The 26,627-nt window shown below is 36.8% G+C and overlaps 1 protein-coding gene across 2 annotated transcripts in view; it reads left to right on the forward strand.

Moving 5' to 3' along the window:
* Positions 1 to 5,627: 5,627 nt before the first annotated feature.
* LOC109109134 (procollagen-lysine,2-oxoglutarate 5-dioxygenase 2-like) overlaps positions 5,628 to 26,627 on the forward strand; it is a 39,693-nt gene continuing 18,693 nt past the window's right edge. For both annotated transcript variants that reach the window (XM_042714079.1, XM_042714080.1), the window contains exons 1-7: positions 5,628 to 5,983; positions 18,754 to 18,845; positions 18,959 to 19,095; positions 20,959 to 21,122; positions 23,617 to 23,729; positions 23,940 to 24,003; positions 24,384 to 24,481. In XM_042714079.1, the coding sequence (XP_042570013.1) occupies positions 5,887 to 5,983; positions 18,754 to 18,845; positions 18,959 to 19,095; positions 20,959 to 21,122; positions 23,617 to 23,729; positions 23,940 to 24,003; positions 24,384 to 24,481 (765 nt within the window). In that variant the 5' untranslated portion in view covers positions 5,628 to 5,886. The remainder of the gene's footprint in view (positions 5,984 to 18,753; positions 18,846 to 18,958; positions 19,096 to 20,958; positions 21,123 to 23,616; positions 23,730 to 23,939; positions 24,004 to 24,383; positions 24,482 to 26,627) is intronic.

The following is a 26,627-nucleotide window of genomic DNA, read 5'->3' on the forward strand; positions in this document are numbered from 1 at the left end:
CTCATGAAGCTCACCCTGTATAATTAAACTTAAAATGAAGAAGTCTCCCAAGAGGACAACTGAAGTTGCCCAATGGAGCCCCTACTTGGACCCACCTAAGTTTTTGTTCCTTTATATCTCTCTCTTTGGTCAACCTTATGGTGCCATTGTGTGACTATGTCTCGTACTGTCACTGAAATGTAGGGTTTGGAAAGAAGAAAGAAGAAGAAGAAGAAGAAAAGTCATGCTCATGTTTTTCAAAATCCATATGACTTTCTTTATTCAGTGGAAGACAAAATGGCATGTTTAGCAGAATGTTGATGCTGTTCTTTTCTGTACAATTAAAGCATACATGGATTAGAGATTGTCAAGCTCCACAAAGCACCAAAAAAGCACTAGAGTAGTACATACTTATGAAGTAGTACACTAATTCTAAAAGTGGAACCGATTTAGTATGTATGTATGTATTTATTTATTTAAGAAGAAGAAGAAGAAGAAGAAGAAAGAAAGTTGTGACATTTGCCAAGTATGGTAACCCATACTCGGAATTGGTGCTCTGCATTTAACCCATCCAAGTGCACACACACAGCAGTGAGAAGTGAACACACACCCGGAGCAGTGGGCAGCTATATACCCAGCACCCGGGGAGCAACTGAGGGTTCAGTGCCTTGCTCAAGGGCACTTCAGCCATGGGTATTGAGGGTGGAAGAGAGCGCTGTTCATTCACTCCCTCCCACCTACAACTCCTGCCAGCACCGAGACTCGAACCTGTGACCTTCGGGTTACAAGTCCAACTCTCTAACCATAAGGCCACAGCTGCCCCCATGCCCCCAAGTTCTCTGTTTTTTCACACTCTTTTAATAATGGTGGTTTTTGATGAGATTTTATTTTTTTATAGAAAAGTGTGAACTGAATGGAATGCTTTTTGAACACTATTACATGTATTATAGTTTAAGTTTATTTTAGAATTAAGACTGATTTATACAAGCATTTAGGATAAGCTAACATTTACTTTAATGTCATTTCTATTGAAACTTGTATATAATGTATTCATTACAACTTTGTGTATGATTGCAAATATATTTTAAGTGCATTTAAAATATATTAACTCAATATATCAAAAACATATTAAATATTAACTTAATATTGCATAAAACAATAATTTATAAATTTTAATTATAAAATTATAATCAATTGCTTATTTACATGTGCTTTAGTCTGTTAGTCAACACATAATAAGTGCACTTCTTTAAAGCATGACAAAAGATCATTAACACATAACGATTTAAAGTCTACTTTAATGTAAAATTTTTCATTTGACATAATAAAGTGCACTACTACTAAAAGTATGTTTGGAAGCGTCCATGAAAGTGTACACTAAGAGGCCTTTTATTTCACTGATATAATGTTATCTGTAATTACAGTTTTTATAAAAAGAAAGATTGATTTTAAGGACACTACAAGTGCACATTCAGTATAGTTAAGCACACTTCTTTTTCACAAGGATAGTCTTTTAATGCAAATTACTTTTCCTGCATGTGTGGCCAATAGACTCCATATATTCCACCCTATATTCTTTCTTTCCGAAATGTCCACGACCAACATGCTATCTGCCTGTTTTTATGTGTTGTGAAATGGCACCATTGCGGATGCAAAGATTGCCTCCTTTCCACCCATATGAATGATGGGTTCTTGAGGATGCTTATAGAGCAAGATGACAAATGTGTTTTCCTGGAGGTCAAGTTCTCTTCATGGTTTTGGCTGAAGTGTGGGATTTCCCGTCTTAACTTCACTCAAACCAGTGCACAGATGTGGAAATGAGGTGGTCAGACTGACGACGGTTGGTCTATCAAGAGGGACTGGTCTTCTATCTTTGCCAGCTTATAATTAACACGAAGTGGCAGGTTCAAAGGCACGCATTTGAAACAAAAAAAAGCTATTATTGGAAGTAATTATAGCAAAGGATTCATCAGGTCCATGAGATCATGTCGTCGTGGATGGGTGACTCATTATCGTAATCGAGAAACCAATTGCCAGGCAAGGCCAATACCACAAAAAGACACGTATATGTATTTTCGGTTTGCTCCATGCATATGGGGAAAAAACTAGGTGGGCTTAAACTTTTAGATTGTCTTACTGTGTGGTTCAAGACAAAAGGTCCCACGGTCTGTAAAAATGTTTAGTCTTGATTCATTTATTGGTTGTACGACTGCCTGACTCTGTCATCCACATCGACATTCACTGTACTTGACATTTTCAATGAATGGAAATATAGATGGAGATTCATGATCGCCTTTATTGCCTGCAGACTTTGACATCTCTTCAAACTAATGTGTTTGCATTTTAAGGAAATTTTGACAAGAAACACTTAAAATACAAACCATATTTTTTTTGTCAGTTATTATAAAAATGTGGGTGTATCTGACAAAAGCATGTTAAAGGTTACATTACATGCGAAAATAACATCAAGGGGTTTTGCATTCAGACTTATCTCCATGACAATTATGCATATCATAATATATATATATATATATATATATATATATATATATATATATATATATATATATATATTTTTTTTTTTTTTAACTTGGCGTAAAATACATGATATACTTTTAAAAATGCATAAAATAAACTTTAAAGACAGTAATACCATGACATAAAATAATACATAATTTATATATTTTAATTAATATTTTACATTTCTAAATAGTTATTTTGTGTAAATTTTTTTTAACTCGTTATACTGGTGAGAATTATGAATATTCTTGTCACAATGCAGAAAAAATCTTGTAAATAGGCTGTTTTCTTTTATTCTTAAATTAGTAATAATACTTTTGTTTGATTATTGGGCTGTTATGTTGGGTTGAAGTATGAAATATGGTTTTGTGAGATTCACCCATTTACCACAATAGTAAACAAAGCTTTTATTTTACAGATTTTAGACAACATAATGTCATTTTTTTTTCAGACTTTTCTGAATCATTGGCAGTCTTCTGCCTCTATTTATCCGCATATCAATTAGCTTAACTTCACTTTAAAGTTTCTAACAATGTAAAAGCAATATCATACTGTGCATTTGACTGGCCACACAAAACACTAATTTTTTTTTTTTTTTTGTTTTTTTTTCATTTGGACTTAGATTTTCTATATTGTCACTCATGAATGCAATGCAAAGTCAAAGTGTTTCTCACTGGATAATACAGAAGTGATTTCAGCTGTTCATGTTAGTAGCCCCCGCTTCCATCCCCCAAACACGTCCAAACAAACCCCTCTGTTTCACAAAGCTGTGAAATGTCAAGGGATGCATTGAGTATATCTGCCTTTATTTATCTCCACTGTTGTGCTTTGAAACTTCTTCTATCTGCACTGACAAAGACTGCGACAAGACATTTTAATGGCCCACAGAGAACCGTGAACCTCTGGTGAACCTACAGTATATTTTGAGTATTGTACTACTCATAGCTACATGCATGAGTGAAACTGAATCTTGTAAAAAGAATTCATGGGAATACATTGGCCTCAGTGAGATCAATCAGTGGCTATTAAGAGTGTTGGACTGAACCAGATTACCTCATTATAACACTGTGTGCAAAAACACCATATGTCTGAAAGCCTGAGACCACAATAAAAAACATAAATTGCATGGTCAAGATCTAACTCTGCCATAAAGCGTTTGTTTGGCACAGAGTATCTTTCTTTTCAATGTACTGCAGTGTCATTGTGGTATAGTAAATGGCCTTCAAGGAAAAATATATATATATATTTTTTAAGTACAGCAGTAATCAAGTGGTCAGTGGATGTGTGTGGGCAGTTTTAACACATTTATTTTTTCCAAGTTGGGGAGTTTTTTACTTCTGTTGTTTTAATACTGAGCTAACTATTGGATTACATGATTATTTAGTGTGTTTATTAAGTTTATTCTATTCCCCTATGGGGGCTGTTGGTTCCCACAATGCAGCTGATTTTTGTAAGTAAAATAAAAAAGAGAGAAGACTATTTAGTTTAGTGACTTATTTGGTTGTCTGATTGATATAGTTTATACTTTCTTTAATGTTTTTTTTTTTTTTCTTTTTTTCATAAAGTAAGCATAAGAATACCCTTTAACATTGTCAGTTATGCCTCAAGATGAACACTTACTGGACTGAAGCAACTTAGGTTTACTTGATTAACCAAAAATCTTGTTAAAATGAGTATCAAATATGATCCATCAGGCTTTTGAGGAATGTTTATTTGTTATCTCTCAATCATCATTTTATTGTTTATATGTTTTCTACTGCACAATAAAAACTACAGAGCTTTGAATGCACTCATAAAACTAAGCATTTAAATGTCATCTTAATAAGACACATTATTGGGAGATATAGCATGACAATCGTTATGTGCTGCATATGCATTATTTAAGTAGTCTGCTATACTGTTTTAAAGATCTCATTGATTTACATTACAAGCTATCAGAATTCCATCTCATTTTTGGCCAAGAAAATACTAACAACTGTACCAAATTACATAGTTTTGCTCAGTTTGGGAAAGCTCCAGGAAAGCTTTTTTCATGCTGAACTAATACAAATGAGCTCAGCTGAATGGCTTTGTGTGCCATTGAGAAGGTGATTACTGAGTTTACAAGTCATTTTTAGGTGGCGGTGATCCTTTTTCCAACTCAGTGATTCCGTTTATTATTATTTTTATTTTATTTTATTTATTTTCTGACATGTTGGTGTTATATCTTTCACTTGGATGTTATAAGTTGCACTGAGTAAATACAGCTGGATAAAACAAACACTGTGTCCATCTTCATTTCAGGCTGCAAAGCAACAAAATGTGATTATTTTAAAGGGGGGTGATTCTTTTCTACACCGACTGTATAAAAAGCTGTTTGTTTGTTTTTCTTCCCTTTGTCTACATATATATACAACACACTGCTACTTAAAAAAAAAAAAAGGAGTATTATTTCATATGTCAGGCTTTAAAGGGCTAATGGTCAATTTTGGACATAATGCACTATGTCCTAAAAACATATGTTTTAATACGTTTTGCTTAGTACAGTATGTCTAAAACACACACATTTGTATTGTATTTTGTTTGTTTGTCTATCACAGTGAGAACTTTATGTTTACCTCCACTTTTTCATACTGAGCCAATGATATTTTCTACCATAAATGCTACCATAACCCTGTTATATATATATATATATATATATATTTATGTTTACATATATATATATATATATATATATATACATATACATAACCCTTAAATGTTTTATATTTCCAAATGTTTTATATTTAGTATGTTTATTAAGACATACATACATTAGGTTTGTTTTATATGATGATGCCAACCTCCCATTCTTCTGATAGACTGCACTCAAATGTTGCCATTTGAAAGGACATTTCCTTTATAAAGCTTTTCCTTTGGCAATATTTTTAGGGTTTTATATAGTGCCATATTTGCTTAATCTTTGACTTATTTTGATTTTAGAAACAGTTATTATGATAATATCCATTCAGCTTATATCAGATATACAGTGTTTATTCTAACATTAAGTTTTTTCTTCATCCATGTAACTTGCCACAGGCATGTGAATGAGGGCGGTGCCAGGGGGCATTATTTGAGCTCGTGCTTGAGGACTGCTGGAGGAGGGGTGCTCAAACACAGCTGTACTTGTTCAATCACACTCACTCCTGTCACCTTGTCTGGGAACATCCCACAGTCAGCTCGTTCTTGCGGGACTAATCAGCACATTTATTACTACTGACTTTCACTAGAAATGACTTTACTTAGGTGATCTACGAGAGAGGTTTTATTGCTGACCCCGGGGATTCTCGGACTCACCGCGCGCTGACCAGCAGCAGCTTCGCAAACTTGTTCGTTCACATCGTCTCTGAGGACTCCACCGAAGCGGCGATGGAGCATCACCGGTGCTTTTACGCGCTTATTTTAACGCTGATGTCTTGTGTTCATTATTCCCTGAGCATGGAGAGAAATAAGGATATTCCAACAGGTAAGAGCCCGTTACACTGGGACCGCGCGCAATCTGCTGCGTCATTCACACTGAGCGCGACGCGACGCGACTAGTCTAGAACGCTCGCGTTAGGCTATATAAAATAATTATTATCTGAACAGTTAACTAATGTGATGATAACACTTAACTGTTATTAATAAGCTTTTTTTTATGTCATTAACCGATCAATAAATGTGCGTTCAAATATTCATAATCTTAAAATATAAAGGAAAATCCATGCCATTTTTATTAGAATTAACATTAATGATCTTTAATATTTGACAATTGCTACTCAGTCATTTACGGGAGACCAGGGCTATAGTCACATGGGGAAGTTGCCACAAGGGGATCATTTAGGACATTTTTGTTTGTGTGTGAAATCTAAAAAAAAATAAAAAAAAGCGACTTAATATTCATTATATAATAGGTCATTATGTATTTAGTTAGTTAGTTCTAAGTCCAGTAGCCCTTTAAGGTTTGTATTAGTTATTTCTTGGTTCTTTTTGGCTTTGTGGTTTGTGTTTGTGGGGGGGTGGGTGTGAGAAATATTCAGTGGGTTATACTTGTTTCTGGCATTCATCATTTTCATGCAACATGACTGCAGTAATCTTTATTCTTAACAGTTCTAGAATTGCATTTACATTGTATAAACAAGGTGATAAACCTAACCCATCTATCAACCCAGCTCTGGGACAAAGTGATGTGTGCTTAAGGGTGCAGTTTATAGCTTGAAAAAATGACAAACATTTTCTAAACAATCCTATGTCCTCTGGATCATAATTAAGAATATAATCAAGCTGTGTTCATTTTCATGCATCATTTCCTTCACATCAAATGTCAATGCCGTTAGTCACTGAGCATTGCATTTAGGTTAAGCTGTGGGAAAATGGAGTTACAGAACTTTATTGCAAGCTTTACTGTCTGAGAAGTATCTTTCTAGAAAGGTCACTGGGTAAAACTTTCCAAAAGCAAAACTGTGTATCTATGAGGCAGTAATGTTTGTCTTCTGTTTAAAGCATTGTCTGAATACAAGTCAGTGAGCCTTGCCATTGCATTGTCATTGAAACAAATAAATAAATAAAATTATATATATGGTATGGCAAAATAAATTTGCTGCCAATTTAAGTATGTATTTCCTCAATTCCCTTTTGTATTACTCCAATTATAACTGTTCCTTTAATCTTTAACTGTTTGGATCTTTTGGTCTTTCCATTTGAAGTAGTTTAAGAATTGAAAAGAGACCAAAAGCCTTTAAAAACAGCCAGTAGACCAGACCACCAAACCAGTTTAGGCTGGTTTAAGAGGGGACAGCGATAGACATCTTGACTTACCAAATGTATCTGTACCAGTTTATGCTCCTTTGTTTGGTCAGATAGTCGGATGACATTTCACATGAACTATTTTATAAATATGAAGCTTGCATTAGTGATCATGGACTGACGGTCAACATGAAATACAATTTTACTTCCATAATCAAATAAAATTTTGAGTGAAACCAGAAAAAGTGTGGGACTTAATTTCATCAATCAGGCTACCAGGGTCATTGGAAATACGTGCCTCTACCTACATTTCTGCAAAACTCAAAAATCCATAAATACAAATTGCAGCAGTTTCCAGTTGAAATGAACACTAAAGGCAGATAAACTCTGACAACTTTTGTTTCTTTTCACACAAATTATAATTTACAGGGCCAAAGTTTTCATTAAGAAAGCCTAATTTGCACACAGTTCCTTACACAATTTTATGTTATGAGCTAAAAAATTTTATAACATGCTGCAAGTTCTGAAAACGGATACTTTAGATTGTTATCATTACATATACAATCTTCATATGTCTGGGTTTTCTAACGCAGTAGGTTTGCTCGGTAACTCTTGTGAGGTGAAGCGCTCCGGTACAAATCCTGTGAAACTACAGTTCGACATAACACCTGACCTCAAACCCACATAGAAGGAAGTTAAAATAGTTCAAATACCACAGTTGAAACAGCGAATGTGTTTTTATATCACTTATGCATTCGTTTACACTATCAGGTAGGTTTAGGGTTGGGTTTGGTGTAAGGACTATGCTATTTTCCAACATGATAGAGCATTAACGTTTTAGTGACACTCCCCATACAGTACATTTGAATTCTGAACCACCACACTATGTACCTGAAGCAACATAATAAAACACGGACATACGTGCCTGTACCAATGTAATAATGGCCATGGTCACGTATTGATTGTGCGTTTTAGACAGAAAGGGAGTGAAGGGCACATGATTTCACTGTAGTCTTTCAGCCTTAACAACCTAGAAACTGAAGCGTTTAATTCTGAACAATCTGCTTCATGACTCTTGAGGTCGTCTCTATTAAATGCCTGTGGGAGAACTATCACCTCCTGTGAGTTTTCAATTTCCGCCCACGTTTAGACCTCTGTGAGCACTTCACAATGAAACATTGGCCTATGAGTTGAACTGCAGTGTAAGATTTACGACTTCCGAGTCCCAGTAAAAGAGAACATATATGCTTGTCTATAGTGTTGACTGCTGGACCTGGTAGCACTAGTCTGTAATCAGTCTTGTGCAACATGGTGTCATTCATCCACACACTTGATTTAAGAAGTCTGGTTTATTTAAGCAGTTTAGATGGATGTCGGCTGTATTTTTTCAAACCGTTAAATGCCAAAAGACACAAACAGAAGTACAGTTGTACAGTCATATCCACAACCTTTTGTTCTCTAGTCCCTGGTTTTACTTATTCTCTGATCAGGTTTTGCAGACAGCTGCCCAGATTTGTCAGTGGATTTTATTTGATTAACTATGAGATCTGAGGGATACTTCAGCGTGTCTGTTTCCATAGACAGAGAAGCATGTCAGGGAACATTTTAATGTCCAAAGTCATTTTTATGCATTATTTTATGCATTAAAGACAAGCCTTTAATGAGTTGCTTGTCCAAATTTGAGTGTCCACTTGTGGGAATCTTCATGATTCATGACTAATTCTTATGAGAGCTGAGCAACATACTCATGTGGGTTAGTATGAGATTGATAGTGGAACAGAGGAAGTGTTGAGAGCGATTCAGAGCATCCCAAAGTTGAGAAAAGCTCAACTTTATGCAAATGAAAAGCTGGACAGTTGTAGGTAGTGATATCTGTCATGTTATTACTATACTTATTACTATATTTAATGCATTTTTCAAATTTAGTTTGGATGCTTTCATTGCGACTAGACTGGTTGGGATAACAAAAGTGCATTTCATTGATTAATTGAATTTTGAGCACCACTAGACTGACATGCATCATAAATCCCAAAGTATACATTAGTTTTGACATTAATGATTAGTGTATGCATGAGGCCAATCTCTAAGGGTGTGTTTCCACTTGTAGTTTGGCTCTCTTGATTCGTTTAGTTCGGACCAAAAAGTAAATTATATATTTAGTCCTGGTTCACTTAGCATTCACACTGTCATTTTTAAACCAAAACTGCAGATAAAAAACAGTAGGCATAAGGATACAGTCCCAACCTGATTGGACATCTTTTATGAATTATATTTTGCAAACTCGCTGTATGCTGGGCTAAATGTGCTTGTTGCATGTATGTTCAAAATATGGCGGTATTTTAACCAGCTGATAACTCACAAAGATAGTATAAAATGTGTAAAGGAGTCAAACCAGCACCAGGAATGCCTCCATTGCACACATGAAGATCTGCTGTCAGCAGACGGCAGTTCCTACACCTGTACTGAACTCTAATGGGCAACAGCTTCTATGGTGAGAAGAAGCAGGTATGCTTGAGCATTCTGTCCTTTTTATGCTTGCATATTGTGATATTACATACTGTTTTTGCCTTGTGTAGAGTTCTTTGTTTAGTGTTGTGTTTGTGTTTTGTTTGTTTTTGAGCTGATAATGTCAGGTGGTGTTTTGGTGGGGTTTAGGTTCAGGTGACAGCGTTCACACATATTCAAATGAACTACATTAACAGAGCAATCACATCAGAGTTTATTTTATTCAAACCAAAACTGCCAAGTGTAAACACAGTCTAAGAATAACCAAAAGTGATAGCTTGCATTTGTATTTTATATCCTTATCCAACTCCTATAACTGCGTGTGGTCTTCAAAACTCAAGGTTATGAGGGTTTACAGAATCAAACAGAAGCTGCTCCTCAGTTTGGCTTATTTAATTGCTCTGGCCAGTACAGCATTCCAACTCCAAGGCAACGCTCAACTCGGCTCAGCACAGGAAGTGACCACAGTAATTGCGAGCATTAGGCGATGGCAGGCACAATTTTGGTGATGTCAACCAAATTACCCCCTTCTTTTTCTCTGTTCTTCATACTTGTGATTGTTTTTCCAGCCAATGAAAAAATAAATAAGAGTTACTGGTAAGTTGTATACTCAACTGAACTATTGTGGCCAAGCCCATGTAAAACCAGATGCTGATGACATCATGCAGTGTTCCATTCTAGAGGCATTTTCAACTGTACTGGAGGGGTGCAACTGACGCACACACCCCCCACCCACCATTGCCAGTGTACTACTAGATTCTGGGGTTATAGACACAAGGGCATGTTTAAACAGTCAAGGAAATGTCCCAAGCCCCAAGAGAGAAAGCTTTTCTAATTTAGTTGTGGACAGCTGAAATAACGCCTGTCTTTAATAACCCCACCACCCTTTTCCTCCTAGTTTGTTCTGCGGCCAGCCTTCAAATTTGGTTTCTGGTCCCTAAGTGACTACAGCCACAGAGATTTAGAAAGTGTTATGGGATATCTGCATGTCTGTGTTTACATACAAGTACCTCATTTTCGAGTCACAGCTACCTTTGGTTACATGCAAATTCTTCCGATCTGACATTGGCATTTGTTTTCGCAGTGTAATGAGGTGTAAGTATGAGCTCTAGATATCTGTGTGTATATATGTTCTGGCAGTTGATTCTGGTGATTTTGGTTGGGATTGTGTTAACGTGCTCATGCTAAGCGGGCAGTACAGGGTACTCCCTTCACCAATTCGGAAGTGCTGGTCTGCTGGAGTAACACAGTAACATACTTACGGTATGAATGAATGGGTGCTGTGGTAGAGTCTGGCTGTTGAGGGATCAGACCACCTAACGAGGTCAGTTATGTGACTCAGCAATGTTTTCATGTTTCCCAGAACTGAACCGAACTGAAGTGAGATCACTTCTGTTAGTATCTGACTTATTTGCTGCTGGTGCTTAGTGCACTATATTGAAATTGGCTTTGTTTGAAACTGATTATTTAGTTGATGTTATAGCTGATGTTATGGCAGGAAACAAACACCCAAACACATTTACAAATAGGGACATTACATAGAATTCTATTGGTTTTATACACAGATAGTTATAGATTTTATAAACTGATCCTAACCCATGCCCTAACTCCACCCCTCACAGAAAATCTTCTGCATTTTTACAATTTGAAGAAAACTTTAATTTATTTTTATACCAGTTTTACTAATGTGGATGTCCCCAAAGGGAGTTTTTTAGAGATTTTGTCAGGCTTAGCTTTGTGACAAACTATAATTGTTGATTATTCCCTTGAAATTGTCATTGCGATTATTACTTGATTATATGATATATATGATTATCACAATTTACACTACATGATTTGTATACCATTGTTTGAAGCAACTGCATTCCATATTTCCATATGAACATAAACAAGCTGAAAACAGTCAAACTGATTTTCTTTTTTTTGTAGCATTAAGCCTCAAATGTCAACTATACAATGGATTGGTTTCTTCTTTAAATAATAATAATAATAATAAATGACACCATGCAGACAGTATGTTTAATAGGATGCTATTAGTGAGCACAATTTATCCTTTGTTCATTCCCCCAGTATGATTTACCCACCTGATGTATGTCAACCCATCAGAGCTGACCAAAAAGTGTGAAAGGCCATGTTATTGAAGGCTGAGAACTTTCTTAAACATACTTTGTCTCCATTGTCCCAACCATTACTAGGAAGATAACCTGAGAGGGCCACAGAGAAACCAAAGTGTGTTCTCTAGTTTCCCAGTCATAGAGTTGAGAAAAGAGTTTCTTTAAAGGGGAGACTTTCACTTTTTCTTTGACTCTAACTCTCCCACTGAGACTTGAGTGTTCTTTGTTGGTAGAAGTTCTGATTGTACTACGGTGGCCTTCCAGGGCAGTGTGAGAGTTTACATAGATGGCGCTGACTGTGTGCCCAGGAACACTTTCAAAGCTCCTCTCTGAGAAAAGAAACAGCTTGCCTGTCTGAAGCAGCATTCCTGTGGACCTCAGCAGATCACACTGCTCTGTCAAACACTGTCTCCTCGGGTCGGCCCAGACTATCTACTACATTAAAAATAGCCATCTTTTAAAAGCCCAAACTGCTTTTTCCACAATTTTTTGTTTCAGCTCTAAAAACAGTGTTCCTACATCAAGGGGCGGAAAATGAAATTCTTCAGAGTATTGGACAGTGACCTCTCTGTCTGCACTGAATGTCTGCTTGCACTACATTTAGCACTTCTGTAGACTCCATTAACAAACATTATTTCCCTACAGGGGAAAATCTGCATAGGGAAATCTTCCACCCTCAAGAAAAATTCCCATCACACAGATTTCCATTCAAATTACTCAATTTTGACTGAAATTTTTTACAAATAACGGTAAATGTGACCATACCTGAAATAGTACAGTATATCCAAAATGCCCCAACCAATACCTCAAATTATTCAAACTGATGCTTTTCTAAGTGATCAATCTTTCTATTTTTACCTAACTAGTAAGCAACCATCCAGAACCACTGAGAAACGTCCTATATACCACCCAGAACCAAGCATCCACCTAAAACACACTATTAACAACTAGAAGATCATCTACCAACACCCCCTAACACAAACAACCAGAACACCTTTGCAATCGCACATCAATGCAACTACTACTACAATGCAGCACAAGACATAAGACAAATCTTCTTGGCAAATTGAGCTGAGTGGAATGTCTAAGTCACCTGCTTATCTTCACATGATTGCAGACGATGCCATTCGGCAATCACAGCAGGAGTTGTGTGTCATCACATGCTTGTGTGTATATTTGTAGCCATAGCAACTGATTCTCTCAATCCCTCGAGCACAAAGGAAGACAGTGGCTAGGGTACACTTTGCCTGCTTTTTTTTTGCTGTTGTTGTTTTTTATTGCTATTGTCTTAAGGGATCAAGCAAAGGTCAGGTCAATTGCAGGTCAAAGCAATTTGTGATTACTTGTTGGCCTTAGGGGAAGACTACAGAGAGAGAATGTAACTATCCACCCCCGATCTCCCACACTCATCCATTATGCAAATGTTTCAGACATCCTGGGAAATAGACTCCAAATTCTGCAAAAGAACAACATAAATCTGGTTTATTTTTGGTGTGGCTTTTAGATCTTTATAGCCACAATGGAATAGAGTCAGATGGATATTGTGTTGTGATTAATTATACACTGAAATGGATTAGTGTGAAACTTTATTATAAGTACAAGGAGAAAATATTGAAAGATGCATGCATGCCTGCAGAAACACCAGTCCCAATGGTGTAATAAATTCTAGATTAGCAAAGAATGGTGTATATACGAATGAAAGAAGCACTGGCGTGTTCAGAAAATAATTACATTTGGATGTTGATTCTGACCAAGAAACATAGCTCAGTACATCTTGTTTAAACATTCAATCATTGATTTGTCTGTGATTTACAGATCCCAGAGAAAAATGAAAAAGCTTGCTTCTCAAAGCTTTAAAGATTTAATTGAGACCTTCATTGAAGTGTCAATGTTGGATGAAATAATTATCCTAAAATCTCATAAGAGAAATAAAATCGATACAAATTGGACACTTTCTGGGAGACAGTAAGAAAATTGAGCTAAAATTGATGTGACTATCATAGCCAAGATTATTTGGACTTGCAAGAATTGTATTAGAAATGTCTGAGTTCATATTGAGATCTTTTGATAAAACACTTGAAACTGGACAAATCTGAGCACATGTTTTCTGAAACTCCTAGAGAATATGCATTTGAGTTTACTGGGGTCTGATGATTAAAAACTCTTCAGATTTTCTTTAACATGACTCATGTTTAAGGCTGACGTAACCACTGAACAAGAACTAGAGAAAGCCTGGCAAATATCACATTTCATCAAGAGTAGCAGTCCGGACACTTTCACTGTATGGATTTCCCCAGCTGTTATTTTAAACGCATCCTGCTCACAGAAAAGGGCTTTCTCAGACAACAAGGCTCAGTGAGACCTGGACATTTATAGGATGCTGTGTACACATGGCGTGACCAGCATGACTCTCTAGCAGCCTTCTGTTGGATATAACATTACCGTCTAAGCACTCAGATGAGCAGATTAAACACTTCCAGCATGTTATAGAACAGCATATATCTTATGTATGTGAAAGAAACCAGGCCTTCTGTCTGGAGTTTAGACGGGAATCAGATGGAGCATGCTCCAGTTCAAAAAAGAAAAAAAAAAAAAAAAAAGAAAACACGAAGCCTGCATTGTGACAGTCTCCAAGGGTTTCAGGCTTTTCTTGAGAAGTGTTCACCCAGTTATATGAGTTCTTCAGAATATGTTGGCTCTTTTCCTATACCTTGACTCATACTTTATGTATGCTTTCATGGAAGCTGTGCATTTTGAGTGCAGGCTGTGGAGGCAATTCTTTAGTAGAATTGTGCAAGACCTCCTGAAATATGGACTTGTTTGACATTGAACAACCGTTTATGCCGTGGGGGAAAACAAACCATTTGAATTAATGCACAGAGACCTTGTTAGGCACTTGATCTTTACTTTCTGTGATGATTTCGATTGATTTTTGATTGGTGCAATGCTGAAAAGTTGCTGTGAGGTGTTCTGTTCTGATCTGATGATGTATATGACTGATACCCTGTAGTGATCTGTCATTAGTCCCATTCCCCTGCATTTAAAGCATGTTGTAAGTTGTACAGTTTGTTAATCTCCACTCAAACTAATGTGCTGCTACATTGATGCACATGGACAGAGCGAGCAGGCTTGCACTTAATGTACAGAATGCGTGCATACATTCAGGAATGAAGAAAAACGGAAAAGTTACAGCATATTCTTTCTGTATCTGAAATAACTACACATTTAGCTTCGCTATAGCAGAGAGCGACGTTCCACAGACAAGTAAGTTAAGCGAGTTAAGCAGACTTGGGCTAGTTGTAGTAATCCAATAAACCATGTCAAAACTATTCTTCTAGTATAATGCATTTATTTTATGTTTAATATAATTTACGTTTAATAGATTTTTTTAAGCATAGTGAAGTAATTTAACCGCGGAGCGGTGTTTCTGATCAGTGGAGCGAGGAGTGGAAAATAGTGAACCCGAAGCGGAGCTGGAGCGGAGTGATTACTGAATGCTTGGAGGGGAAATTGTTGCCCTCCACTCCGCTGACATACTCTGACCACAACCCAGTTCTGATGGGACTTACAGTAACCCTTCTTCACATCGCAATCAGATAAATCTCACTCCCTGATATTTTGTAATGTCAAAATCTATTAAATCATTTATTTTACATTATCATACACAATCCTTTATGGAAATTAGCAATGTTATTACTATACTAAAAGTATAGTAGGCTAACCATGGTTTTTGTTTGTTTGTTTTTTTTTTTTTGGGGGGGGGCTTTTTATTACCAAATATAGCCTATAACCACAGTTTTACTACAAAAACCATGGATACTGTTGTTGTTAACCATGGTTTAACTATAGTAACCAATAACCAGATTTTTTGGTATTTTATATACATATTTTCATGTTATCTTTATTTTACGGCATTTATTTGTGAAAATGATTAGGCAGACGCAGCACACACCACACAGAATAACGCTGCACATTTCAAGGCACTTCAGTTGACCTTAATGTTACCTGTTTTGTCAATGTTAATTTTTTTAATATATCAATAAGAACCCACAACAGACTTTTACTCAAGTCTTTATCACTTTATTAAAATTAAGCAAAACAAACCGACAAATGTTTACTTTCACAAGCAGGCTTGTAGTAGCCTCAGCTGTCTCTTACTCAATTAGGTAAAAAAGAAAAAATGTTGGTAAACGACACCTCTGGCCATTCCGCTGGGTCGTTTGTCCAGCCACAGATACTGTACGGACAGTCTGACCCAATACAGCTCAGTTTTTAAGCGTATGTTGTTCTGTCGAGCGGTAGAAATAATTTTATGTAGGCCTTTCTGAGTCAACACCATGCTTTTCCAAAGAGGGGGAAAGGACTGTTTTCCCCCACGCCGACTCTGCCCACACAGCTATGATGCGACACCGATCAAGTCTATATGACCTGCGGAGGCTGCCATCTTTTTTTATTTTTATCACTGACACTTTTTTTTTTTAAGCCAATCATTTTACTTATAATGCCATATGAATGATCATAGTACACTAAAAGTTAATGTGTTAGCTCAAATAAATATATAAATAACGCAACAGATTGCACCTTTTTTTTTTCAAATCCACAGCTATCATAGCACATGCTAAATGTAACTTATTTAGCATTTATATTTAATGTACAAGTAAGATGTTATTTGTCATTGGCATTAGCACAGTCTTTGCTAATATAGTCAATGTAGTGTTTACTACAGTTTTAATACAAGTTATTACTAAGTAATAAAATACTAGTTACTTAATACTAACGTAATAAAAAAACAAGCAATAAATTTGTATTTAAATTGCACACAATATTAAGTTAATGTAATGATCAACATTATTATGTCAACTGAAAAAAAAAAAAAATGAATTTTTAACCTGCTGTAACAGGTCCCTGAATCATTGTTTTAGAGTGTACAAACAGATGTCTATTTCATGCTGATAAGAGCCTAAAGCCACGGAATGCAAGCTAAAAGCAGCAGGGACTAGGGAAAAACTCTCTTAAGACTTTACTTCAGTATTCTGACGTAAAACAGAATGTTGAATGAGAAAATTGGGGCTTGTTTTTTTGCGAATTTCCTCACCATCTCTTGGACACAAAGTTTAAGGATGTTCTGTCCAAGAAATCAAAATGTAATTAGGCTTTTTTCAAATATTTGTTAACATTACATTCCCATGCTTGGCTCAGAACTATTCACGCTATATTATGAAATGGTTCAGTTGAGCCATTTTATGAGGTGAGAAATCCTGTAGCTCCTGCCATAAATCCCCATTTTATTGCTGAATGTTTAATAATGTTTTCCATTCAGACATGGATGAGGAAAAGACGCTGACCTGTTGTGATTTCCCGTTCAACCTGATTCCCACCAGCGATATTTAGAAAATTATCCATGTTTTCCCTACTGTAGAGAAAATTATTTATTAATTTATTATATTAATTTATTTTTTAGTGGTAAAATATTTTCTTCTAACCAAGTTTAGTGTGCAAAGACAGCTTGTATTTTGACACCTTTGGACTTGGGCTCTTTGTTCTGTATACCACTTTGTTTTAGCCAATAACCTGAACCAAAAAATATAAATCAAAACAATTAAGCATTTTTTTTTTTTTCTGAAGGCCACACCATTACATGCATTGAATTTGTATTTAACGTGATTACAATTTAATAAAAAAGTTGTTATAAAAAACATTGTTATAATCACTGAGGCTGTATACACTGTGAAATGAATCTCTTATATTGTACGTACATCTGCACTTTGTTGTTTATGATGAGAGAATTCACAAGAGTCCGGAATTCAGTTAGTGAACGCGCACTCACTCAACAAAACTGATGAGTTTGAACGATGACTCATCTGAACGCTTCTGATTGGCCATTGCATTCCTAAGCTCAACAGATATGTGTGTGATTGGTTAAAATGTTTGTAAAACCTGCACTGTGTTACAGTGTTACAGATGACGAACACACATCCTGTTTCTTTCTCTTAAGTTTGTTTAAGATTTCTCTGGGGCTGTTTTCCAAACCCAAGAGATGACGGATAATTGAAGTTAACCGGCCCTTCACATCCCAGTCTGGAATTTATTTCCCCACACTGCTCTACTAGAGAGTCTGTACCTGCTCACTGGCACGTCCAGCGGAAATGTAGTGGGTGTTTGCGAAAATAAGACCCTTTTCTGCTAACTAACCATCAGCACCACTACTACTCATTATATAACATATCCTGCCAAAACCATTTCAAATCATGGTGATTTTAACTTTACTGTGCATTTATTCTAACAAGAGGAAGGGATGCACTTTAGGAATCAGAGTTACGAGTGTTGACATAGGTTTGAGGTTTGGTTTGGAGTAACAAGATACACTCTACTTTATGCTGTAAAGGAAAGGAAAGGACGGGATGTGTGACCCATACTTGGACTTTGTGCGGAATTTGTCACCCATCCAAGTGAACACACACACAGCAGTGAGAAGTGAACAAACACACACACACACACACTGTGAGCACACACCCAGAGCAGTGGGCAGTAACAAGATACACTCTACTTTATGCTGTAAAGGAAAGGAAAGGACGGGATGTGTGACACCTCAGTCATGGTATTGAGGGTGGAAGAGGGCACTGGTCATTCACTCCCCCAACCTACAATTCCTGGCAGACCTGAGATTCAAACCTGTGACCTATGGGTTACAAGTCTGACTCTCTAACCAGTAGGCCACAAATTCTAAATATCTTAAGGTTTTTGAGGAATACAATCCAGGAATAGTAGTGTTTCTACATTTAAACACTCTACGCTCATAAAAATGTCATACTGTTTTACTTTACTAGACATTTCCTTGTTTTTTTTTTTTTTCTAACATACACTTTTTATTTCTCATTTTTCTTTTCACCAGAAAAACTACTTGTACTTACTGTTGCAACACAGGAGACGGATGGCTTCCACCGCTTCATGCAGTCAGCAAACTACTTCAAATTCAATGTGAAGGTAAGGTTTATTTCTCAATTTAATCAATCACACAATGCAAGGTCGCACACGCTTTCATCCCATTGTGCAAGACCACTGCTTCTCTTGCTTGAACTGGTACATTCTGAACGCAGGTTCTGGGGATGGGAGAGGAGTGGAAGGGAGGTGATGTGGGTCGATCCATCGGTGGAGGCCAGAAGGTTCGACTGCTAAAGGAAGCCATGGAGTCTCTGGCTGACCAAGAGGACTTTGTGGTCTTATTTGTGGACAGGTAATGTGCTTGTCATTTGAAGGGTTAAAAAAAAAAAAACAATGGCTGGATGATATTAAATGGCCATGAAGCTGGTTTCTTTTAATAGATAGATAGGTTTATCGAGGTATTGAGAACTTTTCAGATGGTCAAGTAAACCAAATGTATACAATTTACATACCACAAATGTAATCTGCAAATATGGCCTTTTCTACCTGATTTAACCCTTAGTAAAATTAACTAGCTAGCTATTCTGACAGGAAAAACATTGTATTTTTTTTTTTTTTTAGGATGCTCAGCCAAGATGTACAGCTGGTGTACTTTTAACAGACTTCTCAAAACAATGAATCTTGGGTTAACATATTGTTTTGTGCTTTAAATGACTGGTTTAAGAAACATTTTACCTAAATATCTCACTTTTGGGTTAGCACCACTTTGGACTCTGTTATCAAGCCTGTGATAACTCTAAACTGAACTTAATGGCAACTACTAATAGTGTGTGAACAGTCTGAAATATGCAGGATTATGATTACCAGGATAGCCCAGGATTAAAAACCTTTCTTAACAATCTCATGTGTGAAATGCCCCTGATTTAAATGGCATCAGATTTAAATATACCATAGACTAAAAAAGATCCAGTATTCATTTCTCTATGTGGGGACTAGCTGTGAATAGACTCTAATTTGCCACTACTTTTTAGTAATTACCTGTAATTGAAAGTAAATGATGCCAGGAAAATATCTAGTCTAGATATAGGCAAAATGACTGGCTAAATACAGAGCTTTGTACAATGTAAAAAAGTATCTTTTCATCAGCTATAGCAAATGTACCATGCTTATACTGTACATTTTCAACAGCCTCAGTGAGAGAATTCACTGCCAACTCAATGGGAAACAACAAGACTCTCTGTGAAGGCAAACCGGTTGGGCATTTGTTCAACAATTTTACCTTTATAACTAATGCTCTTGCCAAAATGGTGACTTTTCACTCAATTTATGATAATCAACCATAATAAATGGCCTGTTATTTAACTTCATAATTCAAGGGAAATTACGGCATGTCAATTTATAATGAAAGTGTGGCGAGAGGTAATTTTTTTTTTTTGTAGTTGTTGTGGTGCAGGTCTGGGTGTGTTCTGCAGAAATGAGCACTTATTATGATCACAAAGTAGAAAAAGATTAGTGTTTACTTCAAGTTAACTTCACACGTACATGCCACGTGCAGTGTTGTTTTATCAAGGGGTCATTTTTATAAAACACTTCAAATCGAATCAAGTCCTCATCACAGAACTCTTTGAGCTCTATAGCAGCAATTTATACACACCCATATCAGGAATTACACATATTTCTAGGTCTCCTAAACAGCGTAGAGTTCAGAAAGTTCAGAATAATAACATTCAGGGCTGTACGTAAGAGAATAGTTACCCTTATGCATAGCCTAAAGTTACCTATTTTGGTAAGCAGCTAGCAAATCAGAGTTCAGGGTTCATCTGAAATATTTTTTTACAGTAATAGATCCTTTAGAGCTGCAGTTCAGACCATTTTGCCACGTTGTAGTTATGTCACATATTCCAGAGATGAAATCATGCTAGAAAAGGGAAATTAATTGTGTGAGAGGGATTTCATGGTGCCTCCCTCACAATTTACTTCCTCTGATGACATTTATAGTTACTAATGTTACCAGGCATATTAATAGTGTCTGAAATGGAAGACCTAAATGCCTACGAAATGCCCTTCCCTCCTTTTTATGAGTTCAGTTAAAATAGAAAACATAGCTGGTTAAATAAACTGGACTTGGATTAGCAAACATTGTCTTGAATGTGAAAATTGCTAATCAGCTGCAGTGAACGGGATAACTAATATACTCCTCCCTTTCCTTCTTCAGTTATGACCTCATCTTTGCTGGTGGACCTGAGGAGATTCTCAGAAAGTTCCAGCAGACCAATCATAAGCTGGTGTTCGCTGCTGAGGGAATCATCTGGCCAGACTCTCGACTGGCAGAGAAGTATCCTTCTGTCCGCAATGGGAAACGATTTCTTAACTCTGGAGGTGTGTAAAAATGTGAAATACCATCTCTATGGGATATTCTGTTTTGATGTGAAAGTTACTTCTTACTTGATACACATCAAGGTTTTGCAGGCCCAAATAAGCCACTGTGTTATTGAGATTTCAACTCATTCAGTTCAGTTCAGTTGGATTTCCACAGCTCTCATTTTGTATCAAATCATTTATATGCACAATTGTACACTGATTATGCTTAAAGGCGCTATATGTAAGATTCTGACTCTACTAAAGCTACCATAATATGTTTGCAGATATTTAAGAAACAAGCTAAGTTAACATACTTGTTTATCTGAAAAACAATGCTACAGTCAGTTATTCTACTTTGAAAATGTGCATTCTGGGCCGGGATATCTGTCGTTGTTTTGGTTTGTGAAACCCACCCACTGCCAGTTTACCCAACTGTATTTCAGTACCCCGGGTTGCCAGTTGGCGGAAAACACGGCGCATTTAATTTCATTTCATTCATTTTTTTTTTTCATTTTTTTTTTCAATTGTAAATGCATTTTGCATTTTGTAAATGTACTGTAAAGTCTGAAACAAACCATTCATGTATATAAACACAAATGTTTCCGGCTTTTATGCATCATTATCTTGCCACGTTGGAGCAACAGTTAAATACAATTTTGCTAAGCAAGTTAGTTAAATGGCTAGCGTGTATATAACAGGCTGCCTGAATCTGGTTTAAAGGCACTGGTACGTTAAGAATGTGCACAGTTAATGTGTGCACGTTTGGTTCTTCACAGCTTATAAAACCTAATGGTTTATACTCTTTTAGCATTCCATGTTATGTATACACATTCACATGTTTCATCGTGCATTTGAGAGGTCAGTCTTTACGAATTCAGCTCAGGCAGCATATCACTGGGATAGGTCATGGCCAGCTGCCATATTAGCCATATCATCATAGCACAGTTTGCACCAGATGCTTCTGAGTGGGTTTGTTTTGTCTGGTAGGATTTAGAACAATGCAAGCAGGGCGATTTAAGAGAGAGCAAAAGACAAACAGCGGAATTTCATTATCAGTACAAAATGATAGAGAAAATGTTTTCTGTGTAAACTGGCAAGCAGCGGTCACTCACCCTGTGGAATTTCCTGAGGGCCACCAGGCATAGTGCACTATTCATTCAGGGGTCTTCATGAATGGTGCTTTCATTTGAGAGTGTGTACGTGTGCATCCATCTTAGTCTCTCCATTGAAGAACAGTAATGTCAGCCCCTCTTTACTCAAAAACTCTGTGGTCATTGCTCGTCTAAACTCTGTTGTCCTGTTCCCATCTATTTTGATCTGGTCAATTACTGCTTTGACTGTGGTGGTCACTTTGTCTTGTGTAGTGTCCTGTCAGGGCGTTGAGGCTGTGTCATTAACAGGGCAAGTTTGTTTGGGTTGGACTTACTGTTCTATGGTCTGTACAAAATTGAAGGTTCACCCTTCAATTAATATAAAATTGAAGGTTAATTTTATCCCTTCTGCTGGTCCGTAGTTTGCAGTGGCTACTGTTTTGTTTCGGTTGGACCAGATATGTCATGTGGACAAGTGTGCTTATGGAAATAAGAAAGACTGTACGGCATGGCCAGTCTCTTTCCAATCATCCCTTACTTTGCCCAAATTAAAGTTTCTTGAAAGTAGCGTTGTTTCGATCGGTGGAAAAAAAACAAAAACATTCTGGATTCTAGTTTAAAACCACATGTCATAATGCCTTACATCTGGCTTCAACTATTGCTTTCTAACCTGGGCATTATGTCAAGGGTTTTACTTTATTGCACTGTAATAAAACAAGATTCATGTCACCACGATCCGCTAATTTAGCGAATGAACTAAAATTTAAATCATACTCGCCTGAAAAATTGCCTTGTTTATCTTTTTCTGGCTTTTGGCAGACTGAAAGAGCTCTAGGTCTAGATTTCCAGTGAAATCATTAGAAATGTGATGGTGCTTCTGAACAGATTTGTACTGTCAAGAATTCCAACTAAAGTCATTGGAAACTGTGTTGAAGATGGTTTTTAGATCAGCCTATGAATGTAGGCTATAGAATAAGGTTATTAGGAGTTAAAAAATGTAATAGTCTAGGGCGGTAACCTAACATAGTTCCTGTTTCCTGCCAAATGATGGTATCTAAGGATCCAAGCCCTAAAATTTTCATCTGTGGTCAGAGCTTCAGGAAAATGATGAGAAATCCGTAAGCAGGTTGCTACATAAACACAGAGAGCCAGCACATAGCTGAGGTCCTATACTGATTACAGTCCTCCTTCTTGAGTAGATGTAGAAAGTCACACACAACACTTGTTGCTGGTTGGTCAGATGCTTCTGCCAGACATCCAACTGTTCTGAGGGTTTAAGGAACCACACCAAAATTGGAAGTGAGATTTAAACCTCTCAAAGGAGATGTAATTGAAATTGGAACTGTCCAGGCATCCCATAATGCCAATGCTTCTCACATTCCATTACATCCTATACTTTAACATTGCAATGTCTTTCACAGGCTTTATTGGCTACACTCGATACATTCAGAAGATTGTGAACCAGTGGGACCTTCATGATAATGATGATGATCAGCTATTCTACACAAAGATCTACGTGGATCCACTTCAGAGGGTGAGTGGAGAAAGTCTTTGCACTCTGTGAGAACATAAACGTGCTTGTAACTTGACCACATGCACTTATAAAACGCCTGCAAATGTATCATACCACTCAAAAGCCAACAAACTGGTTAAAAAATACACAACTATAAACAAGTCTACATGAGGACAAAGGTCACACGGTCACTGTTACACAAACTCAAGTGTGTTCTGTTCTTTATTTTAGGAAAAACTTAATATGACCTTGGACCACAAGTGTGAGATTTTCCAGAATTTGAACGGAGCCGTGGGTGAGTCAATCCAAGATGGTGTATAAAACTCGCTAGTAAACAACCATTTTTTTTTTCTTTCATATATTGCATCATAACTGATGAATAAAGGGATGCCAAAGCGATTTAGATTTTTCATCATAACAATTTTGGTCTTAGTTTAAGTTCTTCTTGTTAGGCAGGCATATAGGGATTTGAAAAAATCCATGAGCATAACTCATCGCACAACTTTTGTACTGTAGACATGAGTGACACCGCAAATCATATGGCCTAGTCAAGGTGAAGTCTAGTCTCAGGGCTCAGGTTTACAGTTGTTTGCTTGCTGGATAATAAAACACTCGACAGAATTATTCAGCAGAAGTACTAAATGTCAAAATGTTCAAATCTTATTCTGAATTTAGATGAAGTTCTCCTGAAGTTTGGGAAGGAGCGAGTGCGAGTGAGAAACACTGTCTACAACAGTCTGCCAGCAATTATCCATGGAAATGTGAACACCAAGGTAAATGTCTTCTTTTTCTTTTCATCAATGAATAATGGAATCCGTTTTAAAAGTAAACCTGACTTAAACTAACATCCAATTCCTGTGTGCTTAATGTTATGACTTTGGGCAAAGACAAGCACAGATTTATAGGATTTATCTATTACTGTGCGTTCACACCAGATGCGACTTGTGCGAATAAATTGCGCTATTCACGCGTAGTTGGATGCTTGAACATTTTGAGTTTATTCACTTCATTCGCATGTGAAATTCACTTTGCATCATGGGAGGGGATTCTGCCAGTTGAGTTCACGCAGCATTACAAACATTTCAACCACCATTTATTCGGATCATTTTCAAAATAGTACTGTTATCGTGTCATGAAATGTAATTTTAAAAGTATTTCAGGCAAGAATGTAGTTGTTTTAAACTCAAATATGCGGTTTATTTATTATGACTGTGCCTTTTTGAAAATGTGTTTCTCCGATTTCGGAGACGATCAGCTCCACGCGATCAGCGGGAGCTCAGTTCTAATGTTACCGATGAGAGCACTCTCAACTCGGCTAGTCCTTCTGACATTTGCCGCTGGCTCTGATGTCTCTTTAGTGGTTAAACATAAAATATATTTTGTTTTGGGTAAATCTAACAGGTAATCTTTGGTCTTTATTCAATTAATCTATTAATATGTTAAAATAAAAATAAAAAGATGCAATACTGTTTGATATAATATTTTGTTTCATTGTAATGCAGGCTATATGCCTACACATTTCCCTGAACTACAGGGAATTTAATATGTTTCAATGAAAACTAAAGGAGGCAGTGGTGTTTTTTGTTCAAATTTAGATTGTTATAGTTTTCAAATGATAGAGCCACTGTTTCTATAAAAGTACGAGTATCGTATAGCTCCGGGTATCCACATACAATTCGCACCGCGTCTTTCGCGCCGCAGGATGTCTATTAACGTATTTGCATTGACTTAACATGTAAATCACTCGCGCTTAACGCTTCATTCGCGTCTGGTGTGAACGCTCCATAAGGACACCATATAACTGATACTAAGGTCCTGGAAGTCTTCTAAATGTAGATTCAGTGGGGTTTCAAGTGGTCAGTAGAAGTGTCATTTAAATGGTGGAAGTTTTAAATTCTGATCAATAATTGTCACTAATATTGTAGGTAAAACAAATGTTTGTCAATGGCAAAACTCATATTTGCATGTCTAAAATTGTGTATCCATTCAATCGCACCTTCCGTGGCTTATTCAGTTTAATTTAAACTGAAAATTCTGTCATCCACCTTCCCTCTTGTTGATCAAAACTGATTTTCTCTGTTCTGTCTTTTGCTAGAACACAATTCCAATAGAAAACGACAGAATTACTATCAATAGTACACCCCTTACTGTAATACACTTACAATACAGTTGGTGATTAAATACTAGACAGTCCTTTGGCTGAAAATGTTACAGTCATTGCCCAGTTGCCGTTGCCTAGCTGTAGAGTTTGACATTTTTAGCAGGATGTCTGGATGATAATGTAATCTCAAACCCGTAGAGCTTTTCCTTCTGCACTTCAGTGATGGATTAAACAAACACAGCACTGTGTGGAGTCATCTTCTCCTAATGCTCAACCATCTGTGCTGTTTCTAATGAATAATCATCCATCCAGAGCTTACCCTTATGCTCAATGATTCATTCAAACTGCCCCGTGTCCATCCCGCAGGATCTCTCTGAGCTCCAGCGTCTTTAACATGCTCTGGAGAATACAGATGTTCTCATAAACACTCAAACAAGATCCAATAAAAGTAACAAGGCTTGAGGATACACAGTAGTAGCGTATGACCTGAATGTGAAGCCAGTGGCTTGGTTTATGGCTTCTCTTTATTTGGAATCAGTGAGCAACTCCTATTTGCTGTCAGTAATGTTTAAAGGGTTCATATAGTGTTGCTAAAAATAACATTATTTTGTGTATTTGGTGTAATGAAATGTGTTTATGCAGGTTAAGGTTCAAAAAACACATTACTTTCCGCATACTGTACATTATGTTGCTCCTCTATGCCCCGCCTTTCGGAAAAGCATCCATTTTTACAAAGCTCATCGTTCTGAAAAGCAAGGTGTTCTCTGATTGGCCAGCTATCCAGTGCATTGTGATTGGCCGAATACTTCAAGCGTGTG

The sequence above is a fragment of the Cyprinus carpio genome, chromosome A24, assembly GCF_018340385.1.
Source record: "Cyprinus carpio isolate SPL01 chromosome A24, ASM1834038v1, whole genome shotgun sequence".
Classification (NCBI taxonomy): Eukaryota; Metazoa; Chordata; class Actinopteri; order Cypriniformes; family Cyprinidae; genus Cyprinus; species Cyprinus carpio.